General features: G+C 40.9%; 1 protein-coding gene and 1 long non-coding RNA gene across 6 annotated transcripts in view; one reads left to right on the top strand and one right to left on the bottom strand.

Moving 5' to 3' along the window:
- The window catches only part of MIDEAS (mitotic deacetylase associated SANT domain protein), a 54,055-nt gene that overhangs the window by 28,527 nt on the left and 6,488 nt on the right, over positions 1 to 19,040 (top strand). For 4 of the 5 annotated variants that reach the window (XM_068193395.1, XM_068193396.1, XM_068193399.1 and 1 more), the window contains exons 2-11: positions 594 to 2,286; positions 6,374 to 6,697; positions 7,665 to 8,010; positions 8,421 to 8,487; positions 13,312 to 13,454; positions 14,321 to 14,424; positions 15,767 to 15,842; positions 17,012 to 17,100; positions 18,215 to 18,364; positions 18,568 to 18,747. In XM_068193395.1, coding sequence (XP_068049496.1) covers positions 829 to 2,286; positions 6,374 to 6,697; positions 7,665 to 8,010; positions 8,421 to 8,487; positions 13,312 to 13,454; positions 14,321 to 14,424; positions 15,767 to 15,842; positions 17,012 to 17,100; positions 18,215 to 18,364; positions 18,568 to 18,747 — 2,937 coding nt within the window. In that variant the 5' untranslated portion in view covers positions 594 to 828. The remainder of the gene's footprint in view (positions 1 to 593; positions 2,287 to 6,373; positions 6,698 to 7,664; positions 8,011 to 8,420; positions 8,488 to 13,311; positions 13,455 to 14,320; positions 14,425 to 15,766; positions 15,843 to 17,011; positions 17,101 to 18,214; positions 18,365 to 18,567; positions 18,748 to 19,040) is intronic. The other variant, XM_068193400.1, reaches the window with a different exon arrangement.
- LOC137475742 (uncharacterized) lies at positions 17,595 to 18,571 on the bottom strand. Its single transcript, XR_011000054.1, has 2 exons — positions 18,392 to 18,571; positions 17,595 to 18,035 (listed from the first exon to the last, which is right to left on the bottom strand). It is a non-coding gene; the product is annotated as an uncharacterized lncRNA (long non-coding RNA).

Here is a 19,040-nt window from a genome sequence, read left to right as displayed (position 1 = left end):
GCAGGCCCTGGCCCTAGGGCTTGGATGCTGGGTGGGCAGTTCTTGACTGGAAATCATCTGTAATCATTGGTGGTATATGTGTGACTGATGGACTGTTGCCTGACCCTTTTCTTTCAGAATACTGAACTGAGCATCTTGCTGCATGTTTGGCTGCAGTCTTCATGTACACACGCATCTTTTAAAGGTCTTTGGGAAGCGTGGCCTTTTGGCAAGCCATGAGGGTTTTTTGTTTTGTGGTTTTGAGTTGAGATTAAAAACAGATTATTCTGGCTACAGGAAGATGTGGAAGTCATTTGCCAGATCAGAGGTAGTAAAGAGTAAGAGTAAAACTTTCAGGATGAACTTAAGTGATTAGTCAGAATTCTGTGTGCAATAGGGAGTTGCATCATACAAGTACAGTGTGATATCTATTTTGTAAAACTAAGTTGTTTTGTTTTGCATTCTTCTAGCAGGTCACATCTGTTGTTTCTTCCATCTATTATCCTGGTCTTCATTTCCATGGGAAATGGGACAGACATTGTTGCTTATCACGTGAGCATTCATAGGCCAGTTATGTCTGTTGATGATTCATTACAATTGCTTCTCTATTTCAGGACCTGTAACTAAGTGGACCGTACTGACCTCTGAACCACGAAATATAAGAGTGAAAAGAAGTGGAAGAAGCACACAAAGAAAAAGGAAGTGAATGCACTTTCATCTGGACTCCTTTCCTGCCATTTATTACTGAAGCTGAATGGAAAAGAAAGACTGCTGTGCCTTTCCTCCCCCAACCTCAGGGATGGGTGGATTATAAATACTGTGTATGTGGCTGGGAGAATAGACTGAACCATGAATCTTCAGGCTCAGCAAAAGTCTTCAAGCAAACGGACTGGGAAACGAGTTGCCTATTTTAACGAGCAGGACATAGCCGTGCCATCAAAAGAACCACAGCAGCAGCTTAAGGAAGGACAGTACTATGGTCATGGAGGGAATATACCAGTCTCCCAAACTATGGAGATTTCTCATCCAGGAGGATTAACAAGTGCACCCAACAATGTTGCTTTGATGAACTCTGTTTATAATCAAGATAGGGGAGAATCAGTGATGATGCCCCAGTCAGTAACAGCTGTCAAATGGCAGAATTCACTAATGGGAAACCGGTTGCCAGAGAGGAGTGACAGCCACTGGCAGTCTCCACCTTCAATGTGGAACCACAGTATGGTTTTTGGGGGCAACCCAAAAGGACCCCACTCCAATGCTGGTGCCCCAGGCTTCTATGGCCACCCAGAAGCCCTTAAAAGAAATCAAGAGAAAGGAGTGTTTGTGTCACAGCTGGATTTATATGGAGATGCTGTCCAGCAGATGATGTCCCAGAAGGCTCAGCTGGAACAGCAAGCCCTGGTTAGACAACAAGCTCAAATGAATTCTTTTCATCAAATGCAGAAACAGCAACAGCAGAATCAAACTCTGCCATTGCAGCCTTTCCAACTTGCATTTGGTCACCAAGGCCAAAAGCAAGGTCTTCCTGAGCTATTACATGTCTTTCAAGAAGCCCCAACTTCTTCCAGTCCTGCATTTACTGCGCAACAAAACCAGCAAGCTCTTCCCCAGCTACAGCTCTTTGAAAATTTCTATCCTCAGCAGCAGCAGCAGCAACAGGCTGCCACACAAGCCTTTGGTCTGCAGCAAACAACTTCTATAGCACAGCCTCATGTGGCAGCTGCAGCACCTCAGCATCACATGATGCCACACCAGTTTCAGCAAGCAGAGAGGAACCAGGAGCTATTCAAGGCATTAACAGAGCAGAACCAACAGACTGTTCTACCTCAGACGCAGATTCCCTTTCCAAGAAGGTCACGGAGACTCTCCAAAGAAGGTGGCCTGCTGACATCTGCAGGAGAAGTGTTGACTTCTAAGCAGGCAGAAGAACAACCTAGCAATTTATTTCTGCATCACTGGCAAACACATCAGCAAGAGGTCCCGTTACAGCAGACACCTGAGTCACTGGCCCACAGTAAAAGTAGCTATTTGCACCCCAAAAGATTAGATCTGGGGCAGAAGGATGTCCTAGTGAATAGTGAGCAGTGCCAGATGGAAACAGACAGGCAAGCTGCAGCCCAGAATGGTAGAGATGAGGAGAAGCAGGCAGCAGCACCTGAAGAAAACTCTCAGAGAACTAATGATTTTCAGAGTGTCAGAGGTGGTGTAATCCAGAGTACCCGACGGAGGCGACGTGTTTCTCAAGAAGCCAATTTGCTGACTTTGGCCCAAAAAGCTGTTGAGCTGGCTTCTCTTCAGAATGTAAAGGTAAGGTATAGACCCTAACCAATATAACATGTTTTAAACGACAAAACAGGGCTGAAAGGAAAGGAAGTTCTGTACATATGCAGGATAGGATGGTATCTTGAATTGTGCAATAAGGGCAGCTCTGGTGTGGAGGCATGTAAGTTCATCCACTGTAGTTCATAGATGTGAGAGAACAGAGATGTAGTGTAGTGAAACCACTAAGGGACAGTTTTATGTCACTAACACCAATGCTATTTTAGCCCATGACATGAAAATATGGTCATGGGAAACATAGGAAGCTTAGGTCTCAATGAGATCAGGAATTTTGAGAGGCAAGTAGAAGCAACGTGTTGTCTTTTTACCAATTTAACATTCTCTTTCTTTTCTGTTTAAAGACTTAGGCGTACCTGCCAGTTTTCCGGTTTCAGCAGTTGAAGTGTTTCTGAAATGCGCTATCTAAAAATTAGATAATGCAATTTACATGTTCAATATTTCTCAAATATTAAAAGTCGAAGCAAGTTTCACTTACATGAAGGACCTATACCAGGCATGACAAAGGCCTGTCTCATGCAGCATCCTGTTTCTAAGAATGACCTGAGAGCTGTAGAATGACCTGTCTGCCCATAGACCTCCTGTAGGACTTAATGGGAAGAAATTTAGTGCTGACTGATTTGGTAGTTCACTACTCCTAACCTTTTGATATCCCATCAGTCTAAACTGAACAGTATATGTTCCATATGGCAAGATGACAGAGTTCAAAATTAACTAGCCTATTGGGAGACAAGTGATGGGATTTTTGGAGTTGAATGGAGATTTTTGGAAGGACTGTTTTTGAATGTTTTCTTAGAGTTATGGTTTGCCTAATCTTCTATTGAGTGCTTCTTAGGAGTAACACTTTTCCTTGGAAGTTTTGTTGCCAAAGGCTGATGAAATATACATTACATAAGCTACTTTTACCTACACTTTTGATATCTGAGTTGCTATCCTGCCGGGCATTTTATTGCCTGTTTTGTTCTCATCATCCTTTTTATCCTCATCTGTCTTTCACTGTTTTTCCCATCTCTTCCTTAGAGGAATGTGCTGTTTGAGTGAAAGAACTAAACTAATAAACAATGAGCTGAATATCCATAGCCTACTCCATCTCTTGAACAGCAGAAAGGTTGATGCTGTCTTCAATCCTTTTTCTCTAACTCCAGTTGAGCCAGCAGATATGATAAAGAACTGGTAGTACGTAGTAGCATGGTGTATTTGCTCATACTTTGCCAGCCGTTGTTTGGTTATATTGCAGAAGGCCTGCAATTCACATTGCACTTGGATCACTAACAGAGTGTCAACAAGAAGCAAATAGAGCATTAGGAAAAGGCCCTGAGAGATGAAGCTAGAAATTGGCCATTTGAAGGCACGTGTGCTTGCAGTCTGATTCATAATGTAAAGACCAGAGAAGTGTTTTGACAGATGCTCTTTTGTTCTTTGCAGTTATGCAAGCATAATGGCACTAGCAGAAGAACTCTTTATGTCTAGATCTCTTCAGGTTTTCAGAAGGAGGTTTTGAAAAATGATAAAATTGTTACCAGAGGTCTGATGGATTTTACATCTTTAAGGTGTTGGATATTGTGTGAGGGAGAAGAAGAAAATATGTTTGCTGAATGTGAGCAGGCTGCTTCTCTTATGACTGTCTTTCTGTTAAAAACAACCTAGAAGCCTTCTCTGCATAGGTTATCTGAAGAGTGTGTAGAAGGCCATAGAGCTAAATTATTGACTGAAGAAAATAACATTCATAATCTGAACCAGTTTTTTGAACATCCCAGTCTAGATATGTGTACCTCACCCAAAAATAATATTCTGGACAGCAATATCTCTCTACATGCAGTGTCACAACTGATGCTTTGCACCAGAGCTGCCTGTGGCTACCTTTTTTTTTTCAGGTGATGCAAGCTTGTTGCTGCCTACAGGCTGTAGTAAATTCTCAAATCCTAGTTTAATTGTTTGAGTGTGACTTGTTGTCTTCTAAAAGTACAGAAAAATTTTCTCAAATCTGAGTGGTTGTCTGAAAGGGTGTCTGAATTTAAATATTCCTTTATGGAAGGAAGACAAATTTTAGTTACCGAGCTGCTTTCCCCTGGCACAAGGCAGGGCACCAGCTGCTACAAACAAAAGGGAAAAAAAAGTTTTGTTTGCAGAATTGTAGTTGTGGACTCACCTCTTTCATGGACAAGCTTTGGTTTGACTGCAGACAGAAGCTGCCTCTCCTTGATGCAGATGATGCAGAACGATCACAGAAAGCACTGTGTAGGCAGGTGTTTTTAAAAGGCTGGTGTGGTTTCTAATCAGATCACAGATGTGGCTTGAACAGTTCTTTCAGCTGTTGCAGTTGGGTTTTTCTGTGAATTCCAAGTTTTTTAGAAACAGCTTGAGGGATAGACAGGATCAATGCAGGAATGTCTGATAGGTTTCTGTGGATTTCCTGGAGGACTCGAGATGACTAGTTCATATCTCAGTATTTATGCAAGAGTCTAAATGAAAGTGCCACATGTTGCACTTACTGAAGTTATCCAGCAGCCCTCCTGCCCCAAATTCTGCAACAGGGATGCTGAGGTAGCCAAAAATCCCCTAGCAGGTTCCATCCTTTCTGCTTACCTCTGAGAATAATCAAACAGCTGAGAAACTATTTAGGGATCTGAAGCAAAAGACTTAATTCCAAAATTAGTCATGCCTCTTAATAAACATTAGGTATGTGTGAACTTTTATGATCAGAAAAGCAGTGGTGTGGTCCAGAACATTTTTAAGGATGTCTCAACTATTTATATTAAGTCCCTACTGGTGCCTTTTCTCTATCTGTGCTACTGCTCAGATCTTCTCTTCTTCTTTTGTCTTGTAGGGGTCATCTCTCCCATCTCTGTGGAGGAGTCCTTTGTTGTTTGCCCCCAAGTTTTGAAAATAAAAGGAGCATAGTTAACCAATAATAAAACCAGAGGAAAGTGACACTTTGGGGTGACTATTGCACTTTGAGCTGCCATAATTTCATCCTTGTAGTCAGCAAATTAGTTCAGGTCTCTTAACCTACAGAGGTCTGTGTAGCACCCAGGAAGTACCTGAAGTTTTTAGATTGGTCAGAATTGGTGCTTGTTCACACATTCACATTGTCATTACATGTTGCTGTTCCCAGAAAGTGGTGGAAGGAAGCTACAAAAATTTACAGGAACCCCTTTCTGTCTAGAGTCAGTGGACTCCAGTGATGTCTGTCAGCATGATGAGCGTGATGAATGCCCTCCAAACCCAAAATTGGTGGTTTTATGGGAAAGTAAAGAAAGTCACCAGCCTGAAGTGAAGAGAGGTCCTCCTACCTCATTAATTTCTCCTGAGGCTTATTCCAGGACAATGGATGCCATTTGTGACTTTACAATTGTGTGTTCCATCACTGTGTGGTAGGGGTGTACATCTGCAGTCTCTGCGAAGAAGCAGTCAGACATGTAAACTGCAGAGTCAGTTATGGAGTAAACCTTTCTGTGCAACTTAGCCCAACTCTAATAAAAGGTCTTGAAAAGAGGCAGTCCTGGATCTTCTTGATATAGTAGATTTTATGTGTTCAACCTTGCTATCTGGCTTATTTTGAAGGCTTAATGTTTTCCAGTGTCAGGAAAAAAAAAAAAAAGAAGTAAAAAACTAGCTTTGGGTTTGGGTTTTTTTGTGTGTGAGAGATTTAATTAAGATATTGTCATGGTTCAGTCTTCCCTGGAGCATAAATCCAATATTTGAAATTAATAACCTGCAGCTTTTGATCATTACTGAAACTAAAGAGCTGTTGTCAAAAGTCATAAAGCAGGACACAAATTCATATAGAAAATAAAATGTTAAAACACAGGTAGTGAAACAATTCTTAAGAATGACCTATGTAAGTGTTCTAGCAGTTGAGACTACAGGCAATCCTCAAGTTATTCTATGGAATTTTAGTAACACTGAGAAGTATTCTTTTTCCTCCAGTAATGCTTCCAAATCCATTTCAGCTTGCAAATTGCTTTGAGAAACTTGATATACACTGAAAGTGAGATGATATCTCATTTATTACGTAAGTAATACAGAATTTTTAGGAATCTGTTTTTCTTCTCAGGAGCTGGATAATTCAGAGGAGAAGAAGAGTGTGCTAGTAACAGCTCCAGGACCTACTGCAGCTTCAAAAAGTGTTGTGGAATTTGCCAGTTCTTCACCAGCTCCCAAAAAAGCACGGGAGGATAACAGCCTTGTGCCTCTTATCATTCCTGTGTCTGTGCCAGTGAGAAAAATTGACTTGCAGAGCCTTGAAAAGGAAAAGTCTGAGGATGGAAAGCTCCAGAGAGGCCAAGCAAACGATCGAGCTCTGTGTGAACGGAAGCCTTCTGTGATAGTCACTCGGAGGCGATCTAATCGTAATACTAACATGGAGACCTCGAGTCAGGTATGGATGGACTAAGAATCCAAAGATGAGCCACTTCTGTTAGATTTAATCACACAGTTTTTAGCCTTGAACTTTTCTATCAAAGTAGTTTGATCTCAAGGCTTGAACTTGGAATGTATGTAGTCTGGGGATTTTATCATAATGTTGCCATATATTTGGGCATTGCTGGCTTTTCATGACCTACAGCTAATGCTAGTAAAGCCAGGCAGCACCTCACTAAATTCACTGAACAGTGAATAAAGCCACATGGAGAGTAAGACTAGAATAATAGTCTGTCTGTGTCAAGAGTGCTTTCTTCATACATGCATAAATACCAATAAATTCTAAGTAGGGCACATATCTCTCAATGTGAATAGAATCCAAAGTGAAGATTTATTCTTATGCAATTGAAAACTTTTACTGAGTTCTGAAGGTCAGTACTTGATTGTTCCCCTGCAGCATGGTAGTGATGAGTGGGTGGGTTGATATTTTTGTTTTCCCTCTCTTCTATCCAGAAGTACAACAGAATGTTAGATGCCAGAGAAATGGCAGGCATCTGGGGAGGTTTCTCTGAATTTAAATGCTTGACCATCTAATAAAATGCTGTTATATTGTCTTCTGTTCTCTTAGCACTATTTGGTGTCAACGTGTATCAGGGCGCTGGTGTATCTTTACCAAGATTCTGCTGATCTTTTTTGTTCTCTTTTAAAGCTGCCATGAAGGCTGGACCAGATGTACATGAAGTTCTTGTAAAATATAACTTCATAATCACATGAGCTAGAGCTTCTACCTAATAGTTCCTGTGTCCAGTTCATGCCATTCCCTGCATTCTTCCTCTCACTTTCCCCTTCTGCTAATTCTGAGACATCCTCCAACTGTCCTATCCAGATTTTAAGCTGCCATGAAAAAATGTTGTCATTTCACTGAAGTTTTTCAAGCAACATGAGGTTTTAAATTAAATTAACAATATAATTTTGTTTTCTAATAGCATGAAGATGCTGTTCCAAAGGATGACGCAGAGGGCTTTGCCCGAAAACCAAAGCAGCGGCCAAGACCCGAACCACTCTTCATACCCCCAAAAGCCGGCACCTTTATTGCACCACCCGTTTATTCCAACATTACTCCTTATCAGAGCCACTTACGGTCACCTGTCCGTCTGGCAGACCATCCTTCAGACAGGAACTTTGAGCTACCTCCTTACACTCCTCCCCCAATCCTTAGTCCAGTGAGAGAAGGATCTGGGCTGTATTTTAACGCTATCCTCTCTTCAAGTGGTCATTCGGTTGCACCTCCAATGACGCCCAAAAGTGGTCACAGAACTCTGCTTAGATCAAGTAAGCTTCATTTTAACCTTCCTTTCTTGTGTAATTTATGATTAGGAACTGTAGAGCATTAGGAGGAACATCATGCTCTTAGGAGGTGTGATTGTGTGAAACTGGAGCTTCTTCCTGATTGTTTGGGAGGAAATGCAGTGTTGCTCCATCTGGGCAGGGATGTTAAGATGGGTTCACAAGCAGCCTGCAACACCCCCTGCTGACGTTCTTGGGAATGAAAAGTCAGTTCCTCTCGCAGATTCTAAATATCTTGAACTGAGGGGAGGAAGGCAGGTTCCTGGTCATCTGAAATGCCTTATTTAGCCTGGGGGTACCTTTTTTGAGAGGTGGACAGCTCTGATTAGATTTTCAAGCTGTGTGAAAAGTAAATCTCAGATGTGAAGCTGAGCAGTTCTTCCTTCTCGTTGCAGATAGTTCTGAAGTTACCCCTCCGATTCTTACAGTAGTGGGGGAAGCCACCCCGGTCAGCATCGAACCGTAAGTAGCCGGTAGATTCAGTCTCTTAGCAAAAGTGCTTCCTTGCTTCCTCCTAAAGCTTCAAGCTGCTCCCTGTGTGGCCAATGTATCTCTTAGAAGCATTAAAACTATTCTTATTGATGGTGCAAAACATAAGTTGTCTTGATTAAAAATTACACCATATGATAAATAGTGTTCGTTTGGGCAAATATAATTCTGGTGACACTAACTGCTGTCTACTGATGCTCACCTGTCTCTGGGCTGAATTACTGTTAGTTACCTAAAGGGGAATCAGTCCTGTGTGGTTGTATACGAGCACTTCTTTGTATGCTGTGTGCTTGTTTTAGGCTGGCAAGATGATGCTCCTTTAGAAGAAGGATAGAATGTCCTTGGAAAACTGGGGTTAGCTCTCACATGGGCTGGCCCAATTGCAGGTGTGTTGTAGCTGCAGCACAGCTGTGAACACCTGGCTTTCCCCTGGGCGAGCTTGGCCTGAAAAGGCTACGGCCAGTGGCATATGGGGTGTGTGCCCTGAGCTAATCAGCCTTGTTGGTTTTAGCTGGCTGTGTGCTGGGAAACCTGTGGACACAGCAGCAGTAGGGAACACAGTCTGGAGATGCTGAAGCTGGAATTGTGAGCTTAGGCTTGGTGCCAGTCCTGCTAAACCTGAGCAGAGCTGCAAATATCTCTGCACAGCTTTTGCCAACGCTTTGGGAGTGTTACCAGTCCAAGCCCATTACTGCAGAACTACAGCAAGGTAGTGTAGTTCCAGTTCATTACTATACCTAATTAATTAACTCTTGCAAAATCTAATCATGGAGATGCATGGCATGGAAGCACCCATATGGCATAAAAACACCCACATGGCTCTGCATCTGACTGTGCAGTCAGGAATCTCTGGTCTAACTCTGCAGCTTATCCTGTAACATTTGAGATATTTAACTCAAACTTTCTGCAGGTAAATGCAACACTTCTTTTGCTTTTATCCAAAATGGTTTGTATTTTAAAAAATGGACTGGAGATTTTGCTGACAATTTTTTTTTCTTGCCCTTTTTCCATTCTGCCTTCTTGTTTGAAGGTCAGTTTTCTACACTTGTCACAGCAGCCTGTCCTGAGCAAATGTTGCAATTGTGAATGACTGTAGATATTTCCTGTAACCTTTGCAAACCTCCTGTAGACCAAGCCCATTCATTGCAATAAGCACATTTATTGTTATATAAATTTATTTTGGAAGTTTCCTAATTAATCTTTTTCCTGTTGGTTCATTTCACATTAATCCAGGGGAACTTCTTCAACAGATATTTTTTGTGTCCCTCTCAGGTCTCGATCTTTGACCTCTCTATGGTGCAGTTGTCTTTCTTCTGTCTGGTGGCTTAAATTGCTGAAGTTAATGACATAAAGTTGGTTGTGATTTTAGTTGTGTGTGAAAATTTTCAAATTTGTTGCTGGTAATTTCAAACCATGATGTCTTAGTAATGCAAGTTCATTTCCTTTTGCCAAAAGAGGGTTATGTGCAGAGTTGTCTTACTGTCATCTTAAGTCTCACTGAACAGATGCTTATGCAGGTAGATTGCTTTTAACTTTTAATGACAACAAATTATTAACCTGGTGTCATCTGTGCTTGACAGCACTGTTGTGGTCAGTTATGTAGACATATCTTCCTTAAAGAAAATATGGCAGGAAGCACTTTTTAGAAGAAAAAAAAAAAATGTTTCATTTGCTTTGTAGTCTTGTCAGAAGTTGACTCTAACTTGTGATTACCCAATATAGTGGTCTTAATTGCTTGTGCTTTGCCAAACCTTCTGTTAATGCTTCTCAAAAGGTTATTTAATTGCAGTGACTTGAAATAGGAAATGTGATAATGAAGCTTAATTCTTTGTGAAATGGTACAATAGGCATCTGTTGTCACAGATCCTTGTGTCCTACTGGTTTTGTAGTTCGGTTGCGCCAAAGACTTGGGGTCACTGCTGAAGTAGGCAGCCTTAAATATACCTGTGGTGCATCAATGTGAACTGCTTTCCCAATTCACAGCCTCAATTCTGGATGTTGTCACATTCGGATCCCATGGCATCCCAGGAGCACCATTGGTGCTCACAGGCAAGAGCTCTTGATGTATTGAAATCTAGACTTCATCAGTAAAGGAACAGAAGAATAATACAACTTGAATGGATCTCTGGAGATCATCTGGTCCAAGCCCCTGCTCAGGGCAGGCCAAACTTAGGTTACCCAGATCAACTCTTGCAGTAGAATTCTGGTTTTATTTGGGCATTGCAGGTACGAGGTGTAATTCAGTTTTTTCTAGCCCACAGATGTCATATTCTGAGTTCAGTGTCAAAATGGAAAGCAACTTTCAAGAAGGCCCAAATTCTTTCCCTCCAGATTTTCCAGTCTCTTTTTTTCTCAGAAGTGAGGTCAGAGGAGTCTGTGTCCTGAGACATGAAATCTCCCAAATTTCCCAGTGCAGTTTTTACTGCAAAACCACCTTTTTATCTGTTTCCACGTGACAGCAAAGTGTCAGTTTCAAGCATTCATCCCTTCTAGGGCAGATTATAATCCTTTCCTCCTCTGTGAAACTGCATACCATAACAGTGAGCAAAACTAATCACAATGAGTAGAAAAATTCACATGAACATTACTCTGCAGTCCATCTCAGTATGCTCTGAAAGGAGGGCTGGTTTACCAGGTTGGTTGTTTGGCTTTGCTTTTTTAGCAAGGTCTTCTCAGTCTTGCATGAAATGTCTTGCTTTTCATTTTTAGTCTGGATTGTGCTTTTACTGTCCAAGATGAATAGGACAAGTGAAGGAAAAATAGAAAATTATATAGTATTATAAACAGACTTTTGTACCTGTAAAATGCTTAAAATCAAACTTTAATGCTTTCTTGGGGTTCTTCGTTCTTCTTTGTTCTCTGTTCTTGCATGTTCCACTTTAGTGTGCATTTGATATTAAATTACTTTTGAGAACCAGATCCTGATACAGTTATAACGAGGGGCATCAGAGATGCAACTTTTCATGCAACATTGCTTTAGGTCATCCCTGCCCTTGGCTGTGATTTGAAATGTGTAATGTCCCTGTTGCTTTACCTTCAACAGGTATTGGAAATAGTGTTTTTGGGGAAAAAGACAGATAGTACATGGCAGCCTGCCTAAAACTTCCCTGGTTACATCTATCATGTTTGATGTCACCTGCTGAGAGGAAGTTAGCATCAGTCTTTGCATCTAGCAGATTCTGGAGGAAGGAATCCAAGAAGGAATCCCACCCCACTTGTGTGGAGCTACTGCTGAATGGGTGATGAAGTTGGAACAAGCGTATAGTTAACTTCTGCATCGTTTTGTTTACACATGAACTGTTCCCCTTAAGGACATCTGGATCTGCTGTAGATGCAAAAAAAAAAAAAATAGTTTTCAGAATATCTTTTTATGTATGTTAGAAGTCAGTCATTTTTTTGAACATGGGCTTTTCCAACACATGACATCTTATGATGCAAGTATTCCATAATAATACCAAAATGAGGAATTGGGTGTAAAAGGGAATTAAGGTATTTACTTCTTCTCCTTCCATACCCATTTCCTCCTGTTTGACAACACAGTCTCTTAAGACTTCAAAACGCCATATTGAAACACTTGCTAGTATCTCTCTATATTTTTGTACAGGTTATATGTTGTTTCAAGGCTTCCTCATACCTTTTCCAAACTGCTTTTCATAATAGACATGTGTGTGTCATTTCAGAGGATGAGAAAAGTCTGGAGGTTGGCATTTCTCAGAAGTTTTTGTTATTGTTCCTTATTGCACTAGATCATGCTCTTTCTCTGGTAATTTTGCTAGGTTGGGGCACCAAGCCAAGACTTGAGAATTATAGCAAACCTTGCCTTGGGTGCAGGCAGTTTTACTTTTTTCTAGTGAAGCAACTCCAGAATTTTATCATCTTCTGGGCACTGTCTAATCTGTTCTCTCCAAAAAAGAGCTTCTTTCTCTATACTTTACTATGTCAAGAGCTGTCATAGCTGTCATCGTGGTTGACTAACATCTGAATGAGGAACACTTTTGCATTGAGTACATAGTAAAATTGTCTTTCAGTGGGGGTTCTTACCCACGTCTGTGCACAAAATCATGTTTGCTAATAAAGAGTAGAATCTCTGTGGATGGTCACTTGACTTAAAGCAAATGTAGTGCTCTGTGGGTTGCATGTAGTGAAAAATCTGTCTGCTAATTCAGATGTAAAAGTATAAGATTACTGCTGAAAGGATAGGATTTGGGTTTGGTACAAAATGAGTGATACAGGTTTCATTATTTTATATTTTTGATTTCAGTTGTTAGAAAGAGTACCTAGAAGACACCAGCTTGTGTCAAGGTCATAAAGGACCAAATTTTGATCCTGCTTTGAATGGGAAGTTGGACCAGATGGCAGTGTTTAGGTTGAAAAGGACTTTTGGAGACTCTGGTTCAGTTGTTAACTGACAAAACATTAATACTAAAACAGGCTCACCTATGTTATGTCTGAGGAGCAAGCTTGTCATAAGAGGACCCTGTATGAGAGCCTCTCAAAAAGTGATGGTTATTGGAAGCTAATAACTGTTCTTTGAGCAGCTATTAGGGGATGCTAATTTAAATACAGTTTCAACCTATGCTATTAAAAAAAAAAAAGGAAACTGGTAATGGATGTAAAACCTCTCAACTTCTGAGTTATTTATGTAACCTACAACACTGTTGGTGTTATATGCAAGAGCCTGCATTTGTATATGCATTTGTTTCTTCATTTGGTTCTTCATTAATGTTTCTAGCAGAGATGGAGACTTCCCGGGTATTGTAAAGATGGCCTGACTGTAACGTTTTTCCTTCTCTGCAGGCGAATAAATGTAGGAACTCGCTTTCAAGCAGAAATCCCATCACTCCAAGACAGATCTCTAGCAGAAGCTGATGAACATAAAGCAGAGCTGGTGTGGCAGCCATGGGGCGACTTGGAAACCAACAAAGTCACCCAAGAGAATGGTAAGAAGATGGAAGGCTGTTAAAGAGGGCAGAGTTGTTGTAGGGGTAACCACATATCTACTGTAGGCATAATTAAAAATCTTGTAGAGCTGCCATTCAAGTGGCATGTTTGAGTGGTCTTGAAAACAGTTTCAGGAGCAAAGCTCGTTTATCAGATTGCATGTGTGGGGCAAGGGGAGGCTGGTAGGATTGGTTCTTTTGTGAAAAAAGAACCAGTGAACCGTGAAAAAACTGGGACTGTTGCTTCTGTCAGGCCAAAAGCAGCCTTTTCCTCAGTGAAGCTTCCTTGGTTTTGTTAACATTTGAAAACCACACACACTCAACTCCTGTATTTATGAAGGATGTTCTAGATGTAATAGTATTTTTTAAAAAAATCAAGTCGTAGACTGCAGTCAGGATGAGGAAGCAGGAGTTGTGGTGGCTAGTAGCAGACGTGGGGAGCTGACTGCTTCTGTTACACATCTGGATTGTGGCCTGTATAAATCCTGAAGGGAAGAGGAAGTGGGCAAGCTTGGAAGAAATATTTTTGAATGAGAAAGAAAAAAGGGTTTTGCGAGATGGAAATTGACAATATAAGGGTGGATTCAAGAAATGTCTGAGGTGAAGGGAGGTGGGAAAACATCAGAGCAGGGAGGAGATCTGCAAGAAATTCCATGTGCAAATAGTGCTGCATGATCTTGTAGTCTAATGAGTTCTGGGGTCCAAATTTGACCCAGATAAATTTGCAAGGACATTCATCTTCTCTGAGTTTTACTTTCTGTTATGTCTATTTCTCCTTCAAAAGAGGTAATTAATCATGCCAATCCTGTAGAAAACTTCATTTTAATCTTCTTTTCTGGTTTTTTTTTGTACCCCCATGGAAATAGTGGAAAACCTGCTAGCTGCTGCCTGTTCAAGCATTTTTCCTGGAGCTGGAACCAACCAGGAGCTGGCATTGCATTTCTTACATGAAGAAAAGGGAAGCATTCTGGTGAGTCTGCCCAGCTGTTCACCTCAATGTGGTCAAAGATGTTAAGGAAGGTCAGGTATCCTCTCATTCCTGAGAGGAGAGCCTTGCAAATTCCTTTCAATGCATCTGGTTCCCATTGTTTGGTGTCCCTTGTATGTCCCTAAAGTGGGTTCTGACTGATGCACAGTGCCATGTGCACTTACTATCTTTTATATTTCCAACTTGGACATGTTCAGCTTTTTAACAAACACACTGACAGTCTATCAGGGCAAGTGAGCCAAGACTTGCCAAATCTTGTCTTCCTGGAAAGGTTACTATGCAGAAAGGAAAAATAAGAGGCTAGAGCTGAAAGCTGAGTCAGAGGGCAGTGTCTTGCACCTCTTTGTTTTGGTAGATCCATTTGACTTCTCTGTCTGTGTCTGTTGAACAGCTGTGCTGCTAATTTTGTATCAGTATTGTAAGACATGATACACTTTCATTATTGCCCTTTGACACCCCTGGGAGGTAATATCAAAGAGCAGAGAGGAGCAAACAGCAAAGCTTTGTCATATTTTTATAGTTTTATGACTGATTTAACCTGGCATAAATCAGCCCTGTGTTCAGGAGAATCCCACACTTTTTCCTGGCTGCTCGTGTCCCATCCCCTGGCACTGACACTTGTGAGACTGCATGAACTTGCATGGGAGAAGAGATCAAACAGAAAGTAGTTTTTGTGTGTGTATGTGTTAGGTTTCTGGCAGCCCACTGTTGTGAATGTTGCTGTTGGCATTAGGGAGGAGCAGGACTGCCTCTGACAACAGGAGCTCATTGTTCAGGTGGTTTAAAATGCCAGTGGAAGCACGATTCCATTGTCTCCTTCCTACAAAATTTGAAAGCTTTTCTGGTTTAAATGAAAACTAAAAAACAGCTTGAGAGGTGGAGCTTTGAGTGTGTAATCTTTCAGTCACACGACTGCTGTTTTATTTTGAAATAATGCTTAGTCAAGGGAGATCAGATTACAATTACTTGGATGTATAAGACAGGTATCATTCAGGATGTTTTTGGATGTGTGTGTAATAGACCTTTGGTTAATGAGAGGAAACTGATGCAAGATCTCTATCTATGGAATTAGCTCTCTCCCAGTACCCTGGTGGTTGTGTCAATTCACAGATGTGAAGAGGTGCCAAGAATGTACCACTTGCTTGCAGTATCTAAGATTAGGTGGGCAGTCAAGAATGTGATTTTTAAAGTTGTCCCAAGTCATAAACTGTGCTCTGTTTCTTTTCTATTAGCTTGCCACAGAAAAGAGGGGATTAACAGTGCCTGATCTTTGTTTTTAATACCCCAAACATTAAATTAATTATTTTACTTGTGTTTATCCAAGGGAGCTCTGACCAAACTGCTGTTGAAGAAGCCAGTGCGACCACCTACCCACCCTCTGGCAGATTATCACTACACAGGTTTGTTAACCAGAACAACTCTGTGCTGCCTGCTTATCATACAGGAATTTTTCTATCCTTTTCTGATTTTTGGGGTACTCTGTTACATTACAAGAAGATTAAAAGAGCAGTCCTCTCTTGTAACTCAAATGATGGCTTGCCAGAAATTTTGCTTATGCAAATTATGACACTTTAAATGTAAGAAACACTGCATCCTTCTGAACATGTGCATGTGTATTGGGATAGGTATGAGTTCTGATTTTCTCTGTAGGGAAAAGGGAAGGTAATCCCTTGCACTAAGCCACAGAGAATGTAGAAAGATAGCCAGTATGTACAAGAAAGCTCTGGTAAGCTTAGAATCATAGCCTCTCTGGCATGAGTTTCCAGGGTGGAGTTAAGCAGGAGTTTTATGGGGAATAGTTTTCAAGCTTGCTGAAGAAGCCTCAGCCAGCTATGGATACCTGTTAGTGTTTCTGCAAAATTTAAATGCCATAAGCTTCTTTTGTAGTCTTGCACCTAATTAGAAAATAGTCAGCTGTGTGACACTGACTTCAGTGATCTGGAGTGACCCAAGTCACCTGAAAGATCTGATGTAAAGTGGTAGAGAGATATCTAATAGCTGGTGCCACAAAGCATGGAAAATACATTTCTCTATTATTACTCATTCCTACTGTAGTTGTTGGCAAATATTAATTGAATAATATTTATAAGGAAGGAGGGGATTTGAAAATGTGTTTATTATTAGAGGCAAGGAATATTTGAGGAATACCGGAGATGTAGTAAATCTTCAAGTACAGATAGCTGCTGAAAGAGAAGATCCTGTTCTTCTACCCCATCATTACCCTACTATAAAATCTTATGACAGGGTCACCACAAAGTGTGTCACTTCACCTTGCTTGGGCAACATCTTAGTTCATCTAATTGAGTGGTTTTTGCAAGCTGAGTTGAGTTAACCTGTGGTGATGAGCACTAGATCTAGCACAAAGGAAGTGTTGAGAGGAGAGCTGAGGTGGAGCAGTAAGGGAGGAGTTAACAGCACTCTGCAGTTTTACTGCAGTAGGCTCAAAGAGAGACTGCACCCTCACATGTGTGTATAGGTCTTATTTAAGGCAAACATGAAGAAAAAGTATGTAGAAGAGTAAACATTTGAAATTGTATGGGCTTCCATTACAACTTACTTTTACCTACAGGATCAGACAAGTGGAAGGTTGCTGAAAAAAAGCTATTCAACAAAGGCATTGCAGTCTACAAGAAAGACTTTTTCTTGGTCCAAAAGCTTGTAAGTTACTTTGTTTAATTTTTGTGATACATTTTTATATGTTGAACATTTTATACAGGAAGTTCAATCTTGATTTTTCTGAAACCTCAGTTTTAAGGATTAGGTCCCGCACTCAGAAGATTTCAGAGAAATGTCAGCATCCAGCACAGCATGGAATCTCACCAGAAAGCTAGAGCAATAATATTTGTTTTGCTTAACCCTAGTATTTAAACTGCATTACTTCCATTAGTCCATGCTGCAGATATCTCCTCTGCAGAGCACATTTATAGAGCACTGGCAGTGTTTAACTTAAATGGCTTGCTGATAAAACTAAAAAGAAACACATCTTTGCCACTGATGGAGAGGACCAAAGAAGGATATGAGAAGGATGCATCCTTTAGATCTCTCTTTCCAGTGTTGTGACAATGATAGTAAAAATGATCACTCCCATGTTTTAATGAGGTATGACATGTCAGCAAGGGGGAAATCACTGAAGGAGAGTGTGAAACCAGGAGCTGCAAACATACTTACTGAATAAATTCCCCAAAGGCATTTAAATTGCAAAAGCTTAGAAGCGAAGAATATATTCCAAATATTTCAGAAAAATCACTGATGCAGAATATGTAGATGGTCACAGGTCTGTGGTGATAATTGTCTAGCACCATATGCCTACAAAATGCACGTGGCCAAAACAGGAAGGGGCTGCAAACCTTCACTTCCATTTTTGGATTGGTATTCTGCTCTGGTCTTCTCTGAAGTGCTGCTGCAAAATAAAGCTCCTCCATAAAACTGAGAGGCTGCTGCCAGGCCTGATAGCTTAGCTGGAACATTTCAGAGGCTAAGAGATGCATTAAGCTTACGAAGTTCCAGGTTCTGTCACCTTTACATTAACCAGCTTTTCTTCGGAAAGTTTGTCCTCTAGTTCTCAGTGAATAACAATGGCAGTAGGGGATAAACTGTGGGATGAGGCAGACAGGCAAATATGACACAGAAAAGGAGGCTTCAACAGCAGCTGTGGTGGAATGGAAACTACTAAGGAAAGAAAATACAAAATGTATTTATGGCACCCCTAGTAATTATTTATAAGTCTTCTTAAAATCATGTAATCCATTGGACTTTCATGTTTTATAAACAGATAAAAACCAAAACAGTGGCTCAGTGTGTGGAATTCTACTACACATACAAGAAACAGGTGAAAATTGGTCGGAATGGGACCTTAATCTTTGGGGACATTGATGGTGCTAGTGAGAGATCTATGAAAGATGAAGCTGAAGTCGACATCAAGGTAAGTAACTTCCTAAATTTCTCCAACCTCTTTTGGGCTGTGGTTTGAAGTCTGATGTGTTGTCTCATTTACTGGTCAAATCAAAATCACAAACAATCTGGCTTCTCCACAGAAGTCCAGTCTCACAAATTTGTGTCCTGTGTCACATAATGTCATTTACCTACAGAGATCAAAATTAACAGTTTCTTTATCTTCTGGTGAAGAGTTCCCATAGGTTTGCACGTGTTCTTCCTCTCAGAAGGGACATCTTCAGTGAGGAACAGGGGCATGTGGAAGAGGAGGAGGAAGAGGAGGAAGAAGAGGAGGCAGAGGAAGGGTTGGATAACAGAAAGAGAAGTGCTGATGTTCTGAAAGATGAACAAACACTACAGGATGATGTAACAGTAAGTGCTGCATTGTGCATGTTGTGCTTTCTATGCCACCTTCACTCTGCAAATGGTTTAGAAAACAGTTCCAGATGCAAAAAGTTTCCATCTCTTACTTTTTCTGGAGCAAGAGATTAGGCTGAGGTAGATTAGAGTGTTCCTATCAATCAGACTGTGTGCTGTGATGGGAGAACTGAGATATGTAAGGTGGAAATGTATTCTCTGTGGCTAGCGGACACAGAGGGCCGTGATGAGAGATGTCCTTAAAATAGCCTGAAGATTTTATCATTAAATAAAACCTTTGTCTGGAA

Source organism: Anomalospiza imberbis, chromosome 6 (assembly GCF_031753505.1).
Source record: "Anomalospiza imberbis isolate Cuckoo-Finch-1a 21T00152 chromosome 6, ASM3175350v1, whole genome shotgun sequence".
Classification (NCBI taxonomy): domain Eukaryota; kingdom Metazoa; phylum Chordata; class Aves; order Passeriformes; family Viduidae; genus Anomalospiza; species Anomalospiza imberbis.
The sequence above is the reverse complement of the archived record's forward strand: the minus strand, read 5'-3'. Positions and strand labels throughout refer to the sequence as shown.